This window comes from Pangasianodon hypophthalmus, chromosome 15 (genome assembly GCF_027358585.1).
Source record: "Pangasianodon hypophthalmus isolate fPanHyp1 chromosome 15, fPanHyp1.pri, whole genome shotgun sequence".
NCBI classification, from domain to species: Eukaryota; Metazoa; Chordata; class Actinopteri; order Siluriformes; family Pangasiidae; genus Pangasianodon; species Pangasianodon hypophthalmus.
Window position 1 is genome coordinate 22631653 of NC_069724.1, and position 19298 is coordinate 22650950.

Consider the following 19298-nt stretch of genomic DNA (forward strand, 5'->3'; position numbering starts at 1 on the left):
GCGACTGACAGATACAGAGGTCACATCTTATTAGGACTTACAAGCACACCTTCTTTTCAGAAACTGACAACTTCTCCAGTCTCTCTGCTTCTACACATTTTAAATGGGTACATAGCACTGACACTGATGTTAAGACTAATTGTTATCAGTGAATCATTACACCCCTTTGAGGCAGCCTTGAGAATTTTATTGCCAGTATGATCAAAAAAAAATAAATGCTGCAGGATGTAAAAAGTAATATTTAACAGTGCTCATGTCCTCTGTGGTCTCCAGGTCAAGCTATTGTAGATGAGGGAAGACGAGTTCTGCCGTCCTGCATGCCTGAAGAACGGCAAAAACAAAAAAAGCTTTGCTTTCCTTCTGTCTCCTGAGCCTCGATTCGTCCACACGGAGACCAAAATATTTTCTTTTAAGCTGTTTCTTAGCAACGGCAAACTGCAACCGACTCAAACTTTCCAGTGACATCAAGTAAGTTAAAAAAAAAAAAAAAAAAAAAGGAGACGCATTTGCAGATGAAAGACACAGATTATGTGGGAAATAAAGGATGGATACTCGATGGCACTCAGGGCTGCGGACGCTGCAGAATTCAAACTGTACTTTCACTCTCACATTACTAAAGCTTGATTAAACCTCTTAATCCAAGCACAATATTTCCACAAGCGGCTTGTGGAAAGTGTTACTGTGTGTTTGATGTATTTCCTTTTCCCTTTTTTTGTTGCAAGACTAAAGCCAAAATTCCTGTTCTAAATGTTTTGGCTGGGGAAAAGAGGGTATGGGAGAGAACGAGTGGTGGGAACTCTCTGTTCTGTCAGACTCGCTTGGGTTAGACGTAAGACAACATTGGCACTCTGGTAACGTGAAATGAGCGCTGAATTTTCCTTTTGGGAACATGGGGACTCACCGGCGGTCGTTTCGGCGGCGGCGGAAGAGCTTTTTGGTGTGCGCGATCTCGGCCTCGTTAGGCAACGGTGGGAAAACCTGAGAGACACACACAGACAGAGAGAGAGAGAAAGAAAGAGAGCATATTAGTAAAAAAAAAAAAATAAAAGAATAAAAATGCAGAAACAGTTTACACCCAAGACTCACTCTTGCTTCAGTGGATAATCTCACCTGGATGCTGTAGATTTGAACCTACCCTTTTAAAATTCAGTGAGAAAGCTTTTATCTTGTCTATATTGTGTTGCTTTGAGCCATTAACTATGAGCTAAAGAAAAAAAATCAAACTGTCAATCTGTGCGTCCAATATGGCTACCTCCAACAGATAACAGTTTTGGGCTCCATGGTGAAGCTCTGGTCATGTTTATAGACTACAGTACTGCAATTTCTCCTAAACCACATCGGTAATGTTGTGCGACATCACTGAAGAACTGGAAGGAAAAGATTTTGAGTGAGATAGACTTCCAGTACATTTCTTCAATATTCTTGTAAAGCTCAAGAAGCAAACTTCAAACACCAAACGTCTTGGCTCAGAGAAAATTCAGAGTGTATGTTTTATTTCTGGCCGAACTTTCGCTTTAAGTTCTTTTGTCAATCAAACAGTAACACAAACACACCGAAGGAAGCTGCTAATGTTCGCAAAGTTCCATGCTGCTTTTCCAGTAACACTCTAGGATGCTTATTTAATCAAAGCCAGAAGACATAATAAGTCTGAGACATCTCTCCAAGTATACTACAATCTCTCGCTCTTTCTCTCCTCCCGTATCAGCCTCATACAGAAATGCTGCACTTTCTGCCAAACCCGCCTCTCAACCCAGAGCACAGATAAAGCGCAGGAATGGAGGCTGTACTGTTCCAGCCGAATGTAAAAAGCAGCCTGGAGGGAGGTTTCCGCTCTGCCAGGCTCGTCGGTTGCTGGTGCAGACGTGCCAATCAGGCTCAAACTAGCGGGAAAGCAGAGCTAGTGCCACCAGGTTTCCACGGGGACCAAGCACCAAACAGTGGAGTAATGAGGAGGACGTGTGCGTGTGTGTGTGTGTGTGTGTTTGTCTGTGCTAATGCATAAATGAGCACAAATGAGCTTCAAATAAATGGCCTGAAGCTAGAGGTTAATAGTTCAACACCATTTTAACTCATCCATATCAGAGTGTAGCATTAAACACCAAAAAAAAATACAACTATACCTAGCACTGTGTGTGTGTATGTGTGTGTGTGTGTGTGTGTTTTCTCTCAAAGTTGCTCACACACACATACACACACATACATGCACAGTTTCTCCTCAGGGGAATTTTTTTTCCCTTCTCTTTTCTTACTGCAGCCAAACCGCTGAATGCTGATTGGCTCGCTCTGATTGGACGCAGATGCGGAGGCAGGCTGCTCGTGCAATAGGCTGCTTTGCCTCGGCGGCACAGTAATAAGGGCTTTTGACGCTAAATCCCACCCCCGCACGCCAACGAGGCCAAAGGGGTACACAGAGTGGCATAGAATAACTGAGAAACAACAACAACAACAAAAAAAAAAAGAACAAAAAAGACATAAAGTACAGCAAGAAAATGGCAGCAAAAAGCAAGAACAGGAAGTTCTCAAATTCATTTAATTTAGTTACAATGTGAAGGCACAACTTCAAGGAGAAAAGAGGTAAGAGTGAGAAAGGGAGGGAGGAGAAGAAGAGGGTGAGGGAGGGAGAAGGAGAGGCTGGAGTTGCATGTTTAGCTACCGTTGTTTTCCTGTAGGATATCATTAGCCCTAATCCGGCTCGCTAATGGAGTCCAGATGAGAATCTAAACTCTGCCGCATTCGCCCTGTCTTCAAAGCTGCAAAATATGTCAATATTTGCCCAAAGCTTTGAGGAAAAGGAGAGCGCAGAGCTGGCAAGGGGAACGTCTGGCACTGTTACAGCCTTAGCTTTGTTTTTGGGAGGAGGCAAATAAACAAGTCTGTGACCTACATAATGCACGCTTATCTGTAAGATTAAACACGGTGCGAATTCAGGAAAATAACTACATTAGTATCATTTCTGTGTGAGAGTAAAGAGAAAGACGTTTGATCAGTAGACAGCACGGGCTGCATACACGCACAGCATGACATTCCACAGGGCAAAGGTTGACACACACATACACACACACACAGACAGATTTAATATAATAAATATGTACTTTCGATTTTGGTTGGCCACAAGGTGTTAATCAATATTGTATAACTTCAGCTTGGCTGTAAATCAAATCACAGCTTTATACTAATGCACTCATTCTAATATGTTTGTTTCTATAGTAACAGCTCATACACAGGGACACGTATGAAAGGAAGAGGCTGGTGAGGGAACAACTGCCTATATCTGCTAAGTGATAACAGTAACTAACTTGTCTCGCAAACATTCAACAACATTAGACATAACTATAAACTGATCACCGGTTTGTGGGAATAAAATATGATACTTGCAGGACAAAGGGATATAGCATAACTCCATTAAAAGTCTTAATTCAAGGCTGCTGAAAAGCACAACAGCAAAAATGTTGCCCTGTCGTCTGAAGATCGTGGGTTCAGAATCCCGAAGATGCCACGGCCATCCACAGCAGGGAGTCTAGAGAGCAAAACTGACCGTGTTCTCTATGTGGTGGTGGTGGGGGGGGGATCATTCTCTCTTTTCTCTGTCAATCACAGCGAAAATAGCAAATTGTGTGCTTCTGTGAGCTCATGTATGTGGAAGAGGGCGGATAGCGCTTTCCTCAGAGTGTGTAACGCTGCCCTGTGACGGTGCAGTTCACGTGTCTCGGAGGAAGCGCGTCTTAGCCTTCACTCTCCAGGTTAGTAGTGGTTACGTGAAGCGGAGAGCAGGCTAATGGGTTGGAATTGACATCCTCCCATAACTGGGGAGAAAACTGTGCGGAAAACAATACTTCACAGGCATTAAAAAAAATGTAAAAATTTTTTTAAAAAAAATAAAAAATAAAAAAAAACAATGCATGGTGAGCAGGAATCTGGTAGCTGTGGGAAAAGTTGTGGGAACCAGTGAAAAATAAGGGTAAATATGCTTAAAAGTGGGTTACCATTTTGGTAAACAGACCCAACTGAACTCACCAGAAAGAATAGAAAGAACTGATGGAGCAGGCGGGAGTGGGATTAAACAACAGTCACGTAAACACCTCGATCTGGGATGCTAAAACTGAATCCTGCAGTGGACACTGGAACACGATAAAAGCGACACAACACTGTCCGTTACATTGCCAAGACTCAGGAATGTTATCCGGAAGTGTGTGTGTGTGTGTGTGAGTACGTTTGAGGTGGCTTCCCATGCCGCTATGATCCTATTATATTTAAGGACATTGACAAATGCCTGGACCTCCATTGTTCTCCCAGTGGCTCTTCAGCCAGGCTTCCATCTGCACTACATCACCCTGCGTCTCACACGCACACACAAACACACGCATCAACAATGCATGTCTACAGTACTGCATGGCGGGCTTTTTTCACAGAGCTATTCCCCGTGACTTTCTTCAGGCATTTCCGACACAGAGCGAGAGGAGCGGAAGAAAAGAGGAGACACCCAACTCTCTGAAGCAGGAAGTGAGAGGAAATGCTTGTGATGTTTGACCTCTCTAACAAGCTTTTCATTTTCTTGTCCTCTGTCTATAACGGTCCATGGTGGTTTGGAAAATAAAAGAAAAAAAAAAAACGTTCAATTGGGAAACAGAGACTACAGAGGAGCAAAAAGGAGAAGGAAAAAGCGAGAAATGTGAGTGCGAGAGAGAGGAAGACAGAGAGGGAGGACGAGGAGTCATGTGGGTGATGACGGGCATAAATAAAACTGCATCGTTTCCCTGAAATCTTTGGACGCCCCACGCTGAGCGCCCAAGGAGGTGAAGCATGCTGCCTCTGAAAGGAAGGAAGGAGACGAAAGTGTTTGTGGTTTGATAAGACAGATGAGGGCGAAAAAGCTGTTTAACAAATTCTTTACCCCGGCTGCTGTCTCACAGAACCCTCAGGAATCCAAATATCATCATCACTATATACCACAGCTGTGCTGAATGCTCGATTCTGATTGGTCCGAAGGTGTTGATTCATTTTCTATAACAGCAGCTCTGACAGTAGCTCAGGCTGTAACACAAATCACTGCTTTATATTAATGCACTCATTCTAATATTTTATCTTTCTGTAGTAACAGGTAAGTCACAAGAACCTGTATGGCCAACCCTGTGCATAATCTAATTCTAAAACTAAATATCAAAAAAAATTATTGTTATTTGACAAAGAAAAACAAATAACTGTTGATATGGTGAAGTTTTTTCTAAGGAGATGTTCATTTAACACGTATGGAAGGAGTCTCCAGTGTCAGCGCTTTGTAAGAGGAAATGTTCAGCCATGAGAGAGTCTTCAGGACAGAGGGTTCCCTGGCTTCTCTGTAACACGACAAGCTGCTTTTTTATTTTGTTTCTTGAACTTCGAGTAAGAGAAAGAGAGCGAGAAAGAGAGCGAGAGAGAGCGAGACTTTTGATAGGTTCTATGCCGTAAGTGACAATCCAAAAAAAGTAATCACTGATAAACTGCTGTATTATAAGTGGAAAAAAAAAACACTCCTGGACCTCCTGGTGTTACAGGACATTAATCAGTACTCACCACCAAATCATCATCATGTGGCTGAATACCAATTGTTCATAAACTGTTTTTAACTGTATTATACAGTATATGGAACTATATGATTATCTGAATCATTAGTAACATGCACTAACTCCGCCTTTAAACATCAGGCCACACCTCCTACCTGAGTACAGAGTGAGACTTAATACCAAACCAAGTGCTGAGAAGAAAGAAGAAAAAACAGATTCAGCTCTAAAATAGAAGTATGATAGTTTTTAGCTCTGAGACATCCGTTTGTCTATTATATAAATACCAGTGTGACCAAAAAAAAAAAAAACCCACACACAAGCAAATCTGTCTGAGCCACTGAACTCGAAGTTTGCACAAAGCTACAAGCTTCTTTGATTGTTTATTGAGGCAGAAGGAATGTCCACAATTAGAAATAAAGAAACTGACATCAACATTCAGAAACTGGAAGTTTGAGACAGAATCGAAAACAAAAGCAACGTCTTGATGTGAGCTCTCTCTGTCTGTCTCTCTCTCTGTCTGTCTTTGTCTTTCTCTCTCTCTCTCTCACTCTCTCTGAAAGCATAGCGTGCTGGAACGCAGCACCTTTGTAAAGCAAACTGTCCTGCCAAGTGGCTCCCACCCAAATCCCAGACGTCCCATACACACACACACACACACACACACACGTGTGACCACAGGGAGTGAGAGACACACCAAAAATGGGGTAGGTGGTACGTCCCAACCAAACAGGAAGCTCAGAGGAATGTCTTCAGTGGTGAGCAGGTAAAAACGGTCTGTGTACACACACACACACACACACACACACACACACACACACGCACACACGGCACTTCCCTAAGTGTTTTATTTCTCTTAAACCATATTAATTTGCCATGCAGAATAACGTCACATCGTTTTAAAAACACCATTTTTTTTTTTGGTCACAGCGGAGTGTCCAGAAAAAAAAAGATTTTGTCAGGTGCTTTTTTTTTTTTTCCCCAAGTGTGAAGTGAGAAAAAAACCACGGAGGACAAAGTGTCTGTCAAACTCTTGTTAGTGAGAGAATTTTAGGACATTCATGAACTGCTGAATTGAAAATATTTCACTGCCAATGTTCCAACTCTCCCTTTCCAGAGTCTCGGTTTAATTGTGTACAGTCAAGTCACACAAGCAGCTCCAGTTCTCTCAGACAACCTCCTCATCACCAGAGTTACTCCAGTCTACAGCTCATCTGCATTGCTGATGCTAATAAATCTAATCTAGACAGCTTGTTAGCTGATATTAGCTAGAGCTGGTAAGAGCGTCGCTATGGTTACAGTGTGAGCGTCGTGTGAGCCGGTTTAATTATGTATCAGTACAAAAAGCACCCCAGCCAACGCTTTCATTGTGGAGAAGAAAACACCTAATGTCTGAGGTGTGTGAGCTGTGTGAGCTGTGTGAGACTCGCTGATGGACAGGAGGACACGTCCACAGGGAGGACAAAAATGTGGGTGAAAGTGCACAGAGAAGGATGAGTGTGGGAGTATGCAGGTATGTGAATGTGATGTGTCAGAGACGTGCGTGTGTGCATGTGTGTGTGTGTGTGTGTGTGTGTGTGTTGAATTAGCAGCCTACAGTAGCCCTGACAGAGTGCACAAATCTCTCACAATCACAGGAAAAGGACTCGGGGGTGAAGGGGAGGGAGACACTGTCTGACATCTTTATTGTTCTCCAGAAGAGAACTCCCTCTCTCTCTCTCCCTCTGTCTCTCTCTCTCTCTCTCTCTCTCTCTCTCTGTGTGTCTGTCTGTCTCACAGTCTGTCACTCCCTCTCTCTCTCTCTCTCTCTCTCTCTGTCTGACAGTCTGTTACTCTCTCTCTGTCTGTCACGCTCTCTCTCTGTCTATCTGTCGGACAGTCTGTCGCTCTCTCTCTGTCTGTCTGTCGGACAGTCTGTCGCTCTCTCTCTGTCTGTCTGTCGGACAGTCTGTCGCTCTCTCTCTGTCTATCTGTCGGACAGTCTGTCGCTCTCTCTCTGTCTATCTGTCGGACAGTCTGTCGCTCTCTGTCTGTCTGTGTCTGTGGGACAGTCTGTCACTCTCTCTCTGTCTGTCTGTGTCTGTGGGACAGTCTGTCACTCTCTCTCTGTCTGTCGTGCTCTCTCTCTCTGTGTCTGTCTGACAGTCTGTCGCTCTCTGTCTGTGTCTGTTTGTCTGTCTGTCGCTCTCTCTCTGTCTGTCTGTCTCACAGTCTGTCACTCTCTCTCTCTGTCTGTCTGTCTGTCTGTCTATCTGTCTTTCTCTCTTTCTCTCTGTGTCTGTCTCTCTCTCCGTGTCTCTCACTGACACACACTTTCTTTGTCTCTCCCGGTCTCTCTCCATCTCTCTGTCTGTCTCTCCCTCTCTCTCTGTCCCACTCGCTGTCACTCTCCTTGTCTCTCTCCATGCTTGTCTGTCTGTCTCTTGTCTCTCCGTCTCTTGTCTCTCTCTCAAATTCAAATTCTCTGTCTCTCTTGCTACATGTGTCTCTCCCCCATCTCTCTCTCTGTCCATCTCTCTCTCGCTCTCATCATGCTCACTGCCCAGTAAACCTTTCACCAAAATGGCTCCCAAACCTACCTCTTCCTGTCTCTCTAATTCTGTCTCACCTACTACCCGCCTCACAGCATCTACATCTTCATACCAAGCGCATTTACGTTTTCCGAGAATGTTCTGTCATCAACCGAATTTTAAAAACATTTTAAAAAGGATATTTTAAAACATCTCTTTTAATGTATTTGAAAGTTGTGACAAAAAAGCAGGTCCTTGTCTCTCTCTCTCTCTCTCTCTCTCTCTCTCTCTCTCTCCCTCTGCAGTACTGCAGGGTCCTGCCTGGCTGCACGTAGCTCGGTGGGTCAGAATGGTCGTTGCTTTTGTTCAGCAGGAACCGGACACGTCCTTGCAGACTGGCCTATCACACCGGAGCCACCACACACTCACAGACACAGTTGACATTGTTTGAAAAAAGCACACACACGCAAAGTCATTGAAAATTATGATACAGTGATAATTATTCCCATGGCATCATAAAAATAAACAGGATTTTGTGTGTGTGTGTGTGTGTGTGTGCGTGTGTGAGAGCGAGAAAGAGAAAGTGTGTCTAAGGAAAGAGTAGCAGACAAATATATAATGTGATGTTATATCAAGGAAATAACACGGAACTGATCATGTGACCCTTTTCAGAGCAGCTGACACTAACCCACACGGTGATGGAGAGATAGAGAGAGTGATGAGTGAATAAACACAAAAAAACCCCACAAAAAATGACCTCTATAACATCCTTATAACAGAAATTCTTCATGGTCATGGAACGGCTAATGGTAAAAAAAATTTTTTAGCTGCTTAAAACTTTCAAACCATTCAGCAGTTCCTACACATGAGCCACTGTGACGTCTGGCTCAAAAAGGAAAGAACGCATCACTTTTTGCTGATATTGATAACATCCTGTCTCTGAGCGAATCACGAATCATGCGTGGAGGTGTAGATGATGAGGCTGGACTGCTATTTAATCACTCAGATCAATTTTTCCTTTCATATCCTTTCCACTTGGATGCCGATGTGTGTACGTGAGCAGCGAGTGTGTGAGTGCAGGCTGATGCCAAACAGTTTGGCTGCGAGTCCATTATTGTCGTTGAGAAGTTTCAGTGTAACGTTCACAAAATGTGGTGGATCAAAACGTGCCAAATGAAGAAAAAGAGCTGATGTGCAATGTGATGAATATTATTTATCATTCGCATTCGCACATTTTAAATGCTGAACAGGAACACACTCCCGCTGATTGTTTTGTGCCTTTTACGATCATTTTAGAGAGAATTTGTTCACTCATAGAAACGTTTAGCGAAGTGCGTGTGGAGACGCTTTGACCTTGAATGCTCAGGTTAATCAAGATTATAAAACTCAGAAGGAAATTTCTAAAAAAACGTGTGTGCGTGTGACTTTTCCTATCTGCGTTCTTTAGAGAGTTGGGTACTTCAGGTTGTGAATATGGGGAACTGGGTGGAGAGAACAGCTGAGGGAGGGAGAAATGTTGAAAGGGAAGTTGAGGGTCATGGCTACGGCTAATCGTGTGACACCGCTAACACCATTACCCAACCTTAAAATTCCACTGAATCCTCAGACAAAACTAACACGGTGTTGGGTTAAGTCTGGCCTTTTGAGATTCACCACCTCAACTGTGACCTTTAAATGTGCGTGCGAGTGGATCAAGCAGCTGAGATTAAATAGATTTTGAACGGCAGAAATTAAGAATGATTTGATTATAAAGATAACTTTCATAATCATGCTACATAATTAAGAGTGATTTGCAATGAGAGCAGCGGCATTTTCTTGGTTTAAACTCTTCAATCTGACAGGAAGGACACACTAACTCAAATAGCTACTCTTTACAACGGTAGTGAGCAGAAAAGCACCTCAACATGTTGAATCTTGATGCAGATGGGCTACAACAGCACAAGAACAGGAATCTCAGGCTACAAACTGGACTGTGAATGAATGTGTTAATTATGCATTGACATAATTACCCCAGTTTCCAAGTTATGCAATGGACAACTGATGGAGAACACTTTATTACACCAAATATGTGACTAGTAGGGAATAAAACAGAAACATTTTCAACAAGGACCGAAGAGAGTCAGTCACCACCCTGTAGATGATTATTTTTCAAAAACCGCACATCCTGAAGCGTTTTATTCCTCTTACACCACAGCAATTCGTCAACGATTACATTGTTTTATTTATTAAAGAACAACATATCATGCTTTTTATCTATTTAGAGTTATGTTTAATGCTGAGGAATGTCTGTGAAATGTCTGTGATTATTTACGGTTACCCCTTATGCTATATTAGTTTCCTTCACCAGTCTCTCTTTTTTCCCCTCTCTCAAAGTTAATAAAACAAAAAAACCCTGCAGCTTGTTATGTACATAGCAGGTTTTTGAAAGGAATGCACACACAGACCCCTAAGCTGAAAAAGGAGCTGTGAGAGATTCCAGTAATGACAAAATCGATCTCAGTCTGGAAGAACTCAGAACACACACATTAAATGTACGTGAGGCGGGAACGGACAATGCTGCACGTGGTCACAAACACACTATACACTAATGTGTACAATATTCAACCACCAGACTCCAGACTTACTGAAATATCTACATCATTCAAGCACATCTACTGTGCAACCGGGGCCTTGATGATGTTATCAGCGCCCTTATGTGTTTAACCTACACACACACACACACAGAGTGGAGAGAGGGGATGAGCGTCACTCTGAGGAGAACAATGGCTGGCGTTAGCATGGCTGGGCAGACTCTGACGTGGGTGAGGTGTAGCGAGGACACACACATACATAGCCTGTGGGCGCACACCCAGACACTTACACAAGGGTTAGGACCTGAGATGGCCTTTTGCCCTTCCAGTGCCATGCAACCAGACAGGATGTGTGTGTGCGCGTGTGTGCGTGTGTGTGTGAGAAAGTAGGAGAGAGAAAAGAATGATGTCATAGTGGTTTATGTTTAATGAACAAAGCACTAAAGGAGTGGCACTGGGATGCTTCTCCTCATGTTCATGTCTAACTCGCCATCTTATCTCGTTCCCACTTATCACAGGAAAACTATAACTGGGGGTACGCTCATCGCTTCTCTCAGCTGTGTGTGTGTGTGTGTGTGTGTGTGCGCGCGTGTGTGTAGGTTAAACATGGACACCAATATCATCATCATTAACGAAGAAGCAACACAAGTCCATGAGTTTAGTTACACCACTGCACTGTTTAATCGTGGATTCTGATTGGTTGTTTCTGATTGGTCGTTTCCTATAACAGCAGCAACTCAGTTTTTTAGTGCTATAGATTCTGGTATTGAGGATCGGATCAGTATCGAGTTGACGCTTTACGTTATTTGATGTATTTTATGCCGTCGACTCGCACAACACTGATCTTATATGTGAACATAGATGGCTTTGAAGAGCACCGCTGTCACATCTGTGATGTTTCATATCAACTTAACAGAAGTTAAGAGCCCTTATATCCGTATCAAATGGATTTTCTTTTAAAAAATTGGATCAGTGCACCCCTAGCTTGTACTTTACAAAATAAAGCATTTTCCCCAGAAGCATCTCACTGTAGAAAACTCAGTTTTCCTAAAATGCAATAATAAAATCAGAGGAAAATAGTAAGTATTGGGAGGTAAAGCAGGTTAACAGAGCTGCACAGATTTTAATCACTATACATTAAAGCAAAGTATGAAACACTTCAAAAAATTATGTTATAGGAAAGTAATGAATGATGCTTCTTTTCCTATAAAATGTCCCTTACCACAGCAATTTGCCAAAGAATTCCTCCTTTATTATTTATTAAAGAACAACACATCATACTTTTTCCATTTTTACTTGCATTTAATGTTGCAGAACTTCTGTGAAACAAGTTTGTTCCTGTTATCACTTTCGTTATAGCAGCTATAAACAGTCAATCCCTCTTCAGCCTCTCTTCTGAAGTTAATAAGATAAAAACGCAGCTTGTCAGGTTACTGAGAAACATTAAAGTCCTGTTATAAAACGCTCATAGTGGAGTCTCCTCTCATTAATGTTCAATATACGTTTCCTTTTTAGGATTAGTTTATGTGGCGCATCCGCCGTACAAGTCCCTGAGCAACTCGTTACCTCTGATTTGCTTTGCAAGAGGAACTACTGTCAGAGTTGCTGTTATAGAAAATTAACCAACACCTTCTGACCAATCAGAATGGAGAATTCAACAGGGCTGTGGTGTAAGCTTAGATATGAACGGGGAGCTTAATTGCCTATTTGGTTACACGCTGTGCAGGATGAATTATTTATTTAATTCTTTATTTACCTAGAGTCTAACTATGTTCATATTTAAAACTACACTGAATTAATTTGGATAAGACAGTCTACCAGTCTGATACTGCCTCGAAAACACATTTTAAAGGATATAAACGTATGCAATGCGTGCATTTGCTTTCCTGCTTATTTAAAAACAAAATGCAAAAGTGCCTTTATGTGCTGAATAAAAAAAAAAAAAACATGATTTGAATATTGATCATCAATGGAGTCATTAGCTTGGGATAAAAAAAATACATGTTTGTGATCTCACTCATGATTATCTACTCATAGTCATAAAACGCCACTAGATGTCAGTATTGATCTGAGAAAACTCTAAATGTCATTCCACCTCCATCCACCAGAGGGAGACATCTCACTGCTGTTCCAACACACTATCCAATTAAAACCTGAGAAAGTATTCCACAATAGGCAGCATGTGATTACATTAACAGCAGATATCTGCTATTAGATATGAAATGCATCTGTAATATAAAAACAGAGAAAAACAAAAATGAGACTTACTGGGAGGCCAGGCAGGAACTTCTCTATGTCATTGAGATCAATAGTATCATCATCGAATCTGCTCTTCATCATCCTGAGGAAACAAAGCAGAAAGATCCACACACGTCAATACCACTGATCAGATCCACTGAGGTTAATCACCAATACATTTATTAACCAAACTCTTACTGCACACTGTGGCCTTTAGGTGACAAGAGTTAGGAAAGAGATGGAACATGGGCATCGTTCAGGAATTCAAAATCCAAAACCAAAGCAAGCGTACACACATACTGGTCATACATGTAGATTTTTTTTTCTATAGACTACACTTATGAAATTAAACAAAACATTTAGAACTAATGGATCAGGCAGAGAATAAAACAGAGATATGAAGCATGTCATTACAATCATAATACAAGAAATAAAAGTGGTGCTTAATAAGTGAAGAGCTCAACTTCATGAGGTTTAGGAGTGCAGCTGAGACATTTTAGTTCGTTTACTATATGATTTGGTTTCACAGAATTAAACAACACAAAAAACGCTCTAATCACCCGAAAATGGTTAACATGGAGTCAGATAAATGATTAGATAATTATCTAAATAACTAGCTTTGAAATGTTTTGTGTATCACCTCTAGGGTTTATATTCTCTTTTTGTTCAGTGGTCCAAGTCTTTAGAACGCACCACATTTCTGCGGCACTACAGCTCCGTCACACCCCGTTACCGAAAGAAAATATAAAAAAAACATGACATTGTTTCATTGTTTGACTCACTCACTCACTCACTCACTCACAGACCGAGACCGGCTCACTCAGATGCTCTCAGAGCGGTTGTTTTGGTCTGAACCCGAGTGTGATTGCGGTGTTCTCACCTGGCTAAAGAACCGCACCGAAGTGGAGAACACACCAAGGTTCCCATTAGAAGAATGCGAAAGCACCCTCTGATTTCAACTCTAGTGTGGCTCAATTGCAGTGAAAAAGCAAATCGACTCTAAATCGACTCCACTGCAGGACACGAATCAAACACGCCGTGTGTTTTGTGTGAAGCATTTTTTATTTTTTTTTTGCAAACTGAGCCAAAAGACAAAGCTGTAGCGCTGCAGGAAAAAAAAATGGAAACAAAAAATAAATTAAATGCCGGATGTGATACACATTTGTGAATTGTGTGTGCTTCAGTAAAGATTTGTTTGCTTTTTTCATGAATGAATTGAATAAAAGAGTTTTACGAGGACTTTTTCAGCCCTACACCCCCCTCGGTCAATGTTTTTTGCTTCTAGCTTAATAAATTACATTTGGTGCGAAACCAAACAGAACCAAATAGCAAAGGACTCAAAGAGGTGAAAACGCTCTTACTGTGAATAGCTTAACTTTTTGATTTTAAGGGAGTTTTCGAACAGCGAGATATTTCAGAGCGAGGGGGAAAAAGCACCAGAGTTCGATTCAAACGGATTAATAGGTGTGAAAGCATCTTCTTTTTTCTTCTGTATGCTTAAAGTCATTTGTAAAGGATTTTTCACATTTCTTAATCACTAGTTATGTACTTTCAATAAACACACACCATGCTCATTTTAATGTAATGCTAATCCAAAAGCTTGTTAAGGTTTACAACATTAATAATAGTTTAACAGGGTAAAAGAGGAAATGGGCTGTAAACTGATCTGTGTGAGGGCCAGATTGAATTTTATTCTTCAAAACAACTCACTGACTTGGATACGCCACATTTTTCCCACAGCAATCACTCTCTGCCACTAGAGGGCAGTATAACCTAAAACATGACACCAGATATGAGGGACTGCTGAGTCACAGCACAGTAGAGCTGTACAATATAAGGCCCTTATTACAGTTTATAGTTTCTTACTAAAATGCATTAGAATTCATTAATATTAAATCAGTAAAATTAAGTGATAAAAACTGACTTTGACCCATTATAGATTTGATGTGAATCCCCATTGTGAAGATCAATAACACTATATTTTGTGCATTAGTGCACTGTAAAACCTCTGTAATTGGATTAAGAGTGTAACTAGTGTAACTTCTACTACGGCTAGGTGATAGGATGCTGTAATCTGTGCTAATCCCTGACAAGCGACAGTCGTTCACTAGCTGGAAACAGCTAGAGAGAAGAAACAGTTTGTGAAATACACTAACATTTCCAAAATACATCTTACCCAAAAAAAAAGAAAAAAAAAAGAAGTGAATCTTGTGACTGGAGCAGGCTACAAATAAATCAGCGAAGGCAGCAGGTAGGTTAAATAAATTCTTCACATCATTACATATGAGAAATTAAGAAGACCGTATGTAGACTTATATTACAAAAGCGTTTGTTTTTAGTTAGACCAGGTATCAATGATCAATCAGGGCACCGCACGCGAGTAACAGAATGACGTGATCTGAGTGCGGACGTCTGAGGTTTGTCGTTTTTTTTTAAAGTCACGTTTAGACTTAAGAAGCTTAAAAACAGTATTTTATATTCAGGTGCAGCTTTTGAAATGTAAAGGAGATGAGAATCAAAGTGGGAAGGAATAAAATAGGAAACCAGCATGATCAATAAGAAAAAGGTTACCATGACAACCCTCCTGTAAACACTTATTCACATGGGGGTGGGGTGATGTATGTAATCAGGCATCACATTTTATTTTCAAAAAGAATATCGCCCAGCCCTAAGGTCTACTGTGCATCTGTAAAGCGTTATACGTTCAGAAATCTGCTTAGTTATTAATACAGTGCCATTTTTCTTATTCTGTAAAGTTCTTCGTGTGTGTTTGTGTGTGTGTAAAGTGAACTCACCCCTCACGGTCGATGTGTGGGAGATGTTTCGGTGTTCCTCTGTACTGCTTCCTGTGAAACTGCGAGAAATCCAGCTTCTCTGGCTGCAGGTCCCACGTCGCACCACTATACACACAATACAGCACACACACACACACACACACACACACACACACATACCTGTTAAAATAATAAGCAATATTCATAGTACATCAAGTGCTGCTACACAGATACAGAGTTTTTTTTAAAACATTCGAATTATTTATATGCAAAGGAGCACGATCACATGACCTTAATAACCTTAACCTTATTGTAATACCTATATAATACCTATGTTGCATAAATTAACATATAAGACTGTGAGTAACTCACATGATCTTGTGCATGTATTGTCAAGTGTTGGTGTCTTTGATCGTTCACCAAGTCAGCTAGCGAAATAAGTTACAGTTACGATCAAAAGTTTGCGTAAAGTAAACACCTGGAATTTATAGCAGTGTGTTCGGTTTCACGGTTCCTTCATTTGACAAGCAAGAAAACAGTCAAATAGTGAATTTTAAGATATTAATAGAAAAAAAGCTAAAATAGGGATGTACTGATACAATTTTTTTTTGCACTGAGTACAAGAACATGTTTTTGGGACTCATCAATACCAATAGTGATACCGAACTGAGTTAGACTTATTCAACGTATTAATTAATCAGCGTTATCACAAAATATTTATTTAGCTCTGTTTATAATTCCTCGGTTTACATACTGCCCCTGAAAAGCGCACGCGGGTGTTCATGCACTTACGCTACTCGACTTGTTCTTTACACCGGTAGAGAGTTTATGTCAAATAAAGTGCATTAGCTGGCTAGGACTGAACAGGGTTACAGTGGAGAAGAGCGGATTTTGTTCCACATCAGGAACGCGCTCCTGCACAGCTGTAAGTAAAGCATGTTTTCTACTTTCACTGCATCAGAATCCCTCATAGTCAGTCATTGATAGCGGCTGATCATCAAGAACAGCATTCTGGGAAAGAGCTGTTATTTTCACTCACTTAGCATTGTCTGTAGACTTTTTTCTCGCCTAGCGATGAACTCCTCATGCTGAGTTTTATGTTTAAGATGCTTTATCAGGTTACTTGTATTCTAAGAACATGCTGCAGTCCCTCTTCAATACTTTCATAGAGCACACTTTGCTTCAATTGTCATCATTAATCATCCAGATTAATGTGGCAACGTACACAAGGCTTACGCCACACAGTATCACGAGCGTGAGTAAATATCATGAGCACTGAATCGGACCGATACCCGACACCACTATGGATATCAGGGCAACCCTAATAATATAAATACACTCTAGTAACTTATAGACCTATCTTTAGCCTATATAACACTCACTACCCACATTATCAAATTTATTATATTTAGGGGCCCAAGCACCAAAGTCAGCTCAGACCTAATGTGTTCTGTCAGTGGAAAGTTCAGGAGTAGAAATATCTACAGCTCGAAAAAATATTGTGACAAATTTAAATAATGTTCATGAAATAAATCCATACCGAAGAGAATTTCATGGAATTTAGTTCAAATCTTTTTCATCCTATGAGCTCATCTCAGGTGTGTATAATTACAGAGTGGATGATGATCTTACCCGTGAGAGTCCATGGTGTTGGCGGCCCATATGTCCGTCCCCAGTATGTCAAACGAGCCGTCTCTGTTTCCATTCTACACATAGGACAAAGAAAATAACACGTTGTCATGTTTCAGTTGGTAGATCAGTTAAAATGAACCCTCTGTGTGTGTGTGTGTGTGTGTGTGTGTGTGTGTGTGTATACCTTGGACGGTGCACAGAACTGTTTGTTGCGTCCTTGGCTGCCTGATCTCGAACCGGATCCAGGCCGAGAACCTGAGCTCGGTCGGGAACCTGTACTTCCGTTACTGCTGTGTTCCCATTCATCCTGTAGAAAGAGAAAGAGACAGAAAGACATGGAGAAAAAGGAGACAGACAGACAGAGAGGTTTGTTTTTTATACACACACACACACAAGACAACAGTATCTCTGGTACCAAAAAAACTAAAATTTTCACCAACACATCAACCTCCCGCAATAAATGTTTCAATTATGTCTCTTTGGTAGCTACTTAAAATCAACACTAGTGGTACGTGTAGGCGGGGCTGACACCAGTGTTTCTTGATGCTAACAAATTCTGCACAATGTACACAGAATTTTCGATTCTGATTGGTCAGAAAGTGTTGATTACTCTGACAGTAGTTCCAGCTAGGGGACAAATCACAGGTTTATATTAATGCGCTAATTGTAAATTAAATGTTATCATTTTTATAGTAACAGCTTACACAAGAACTTGTATGGAGGACCAAAAAAAAAAAAAAGTGTGTAATTGTTGATATGGTAAAGTTTTCTGCCAGGAAACATTTATTTAAAATTTGCGTAAGGAGTCTCCATGGTCAACGCTTTGTAACAGGCAGAAAGTTTTCAGACATAATAAGGTTGATTAAGATTTACTGTTGTGTGCTCGTGATGATCTACCACATGCACAATTAGCAAACTAGTGCGTGTGAAAGACAGAGGGAGAGATCGTTCGGAGACGCGCAGATCCACCGGGGTGTCGGTTGCCTAGAAAGTATTTCTCAATAGCTTTACTTCACAGATTCATGGGTTAAACAGCAGCACTATAGCACCACTGTAGGAAGCCTAACATCCTGCCATTAAATTTGAACTGACGCCGAAACTGCGCACACACATACATACATACACACACACACACACACACACACACACACACACACACACACACACACACACACACACAGAATGCTGACGGGGTGAGTAACTCATAGCAACCAGAGCTCCTGGGCTCCTGGTACCATATTGACTTAAGCTCTGGATGAAACAGCACTAACATAAATAGAAATATGTAGTGAGGCTGTTCATTCTCTCTCTCTCTCTCTCTCTTTCCTCCCTGTTCCCTAACACAGATTTATTTCCAAAATAAACAAAAATTACAGAAAATGTCTACTCAGTGTGTAACCAAGACACTGAAAGCCTTTCAACATGCATCTTTCTATTAAAAAAGTGATGTACAGGCCACAGCTACATACACCTAATTTTAATATGCTAATTTGCTAGTATGTTTATGGTAGGCCTGCTACTCGTATACTTACAGGAACACTGACGTCTACACAAACATTAACTTGGAACTAACAACATACACAGTAGAAATGAGCAATATCATTGTGATGTGCACACTGACATGGACGTGAGGTGGGGTCAAAGCGTAAACATAAAATTCCAATGTTTTTAATTCTAGAAAATTTGTAAATTGTACTATGGTCCTGTTTGGAACTAACTCTAATCACTTTGATATCACTTTGTATGATGGTGTGTGTGGGAGGTGTGTGTGTGTGTTTTTTCTTTTTTAACCCACACAAATAAAATCCTTGTGGCATTGTGGACTCCGCTGTGAATATCACTGTGTGAAATAGCGCTTTCAGAGCACGCAGAGAGAGGGTTACACATCACTAGCCAATCCCACTCGGCTAATTTAGAGTCAGTTTAGCTCAGCAGCGCATGCCAGCTCACGGAAGCTGATCCAGACTGGTTTTCAAACACTAATAAGGCCAAAACATGGTGATTCAGCTCCTGGGTCATTATGGTGAATAAGTGGGG

The 19298-nt window shown here is 41.1% G+C and overlaps 1 protein-coding gene across 2 annotated transcripts in view; it reads right to left on the bottom strand.

Annotated features, from left to right (window-relative positions):
- The window catches only part of ctif (CBP80/20-dependent translation initiation factor), a 68299-nt gene that overhangs the window by 35098 nt on the left and 13903 nt on the right, over nt 1-19298 (bottom strand). For both annotated transcript variants that reach the window (XM_034311231.2, XM_034311230.2), the window contains exons 4-8: nt 17446-17568; nt 17262-17335; nt 15651-15755; nt 12886-12958; nt 902-978 (exon numbers count right to left, since the gene is read on the bottom strand). In XM_034311231.2, coding sequence (XP_034167122.2) covers nt 902-978; nt 12886-12958; nt 15651-15755; nt 17262-17335; nt 17446-17568 — 452 coding nt within the window. The remainder of the gene's footprint in view (nt 1-901; nt 979-12885; nt 12959-15650; nt 15756-17261; nt 17336-17445; nt 17569-19298) is intronic.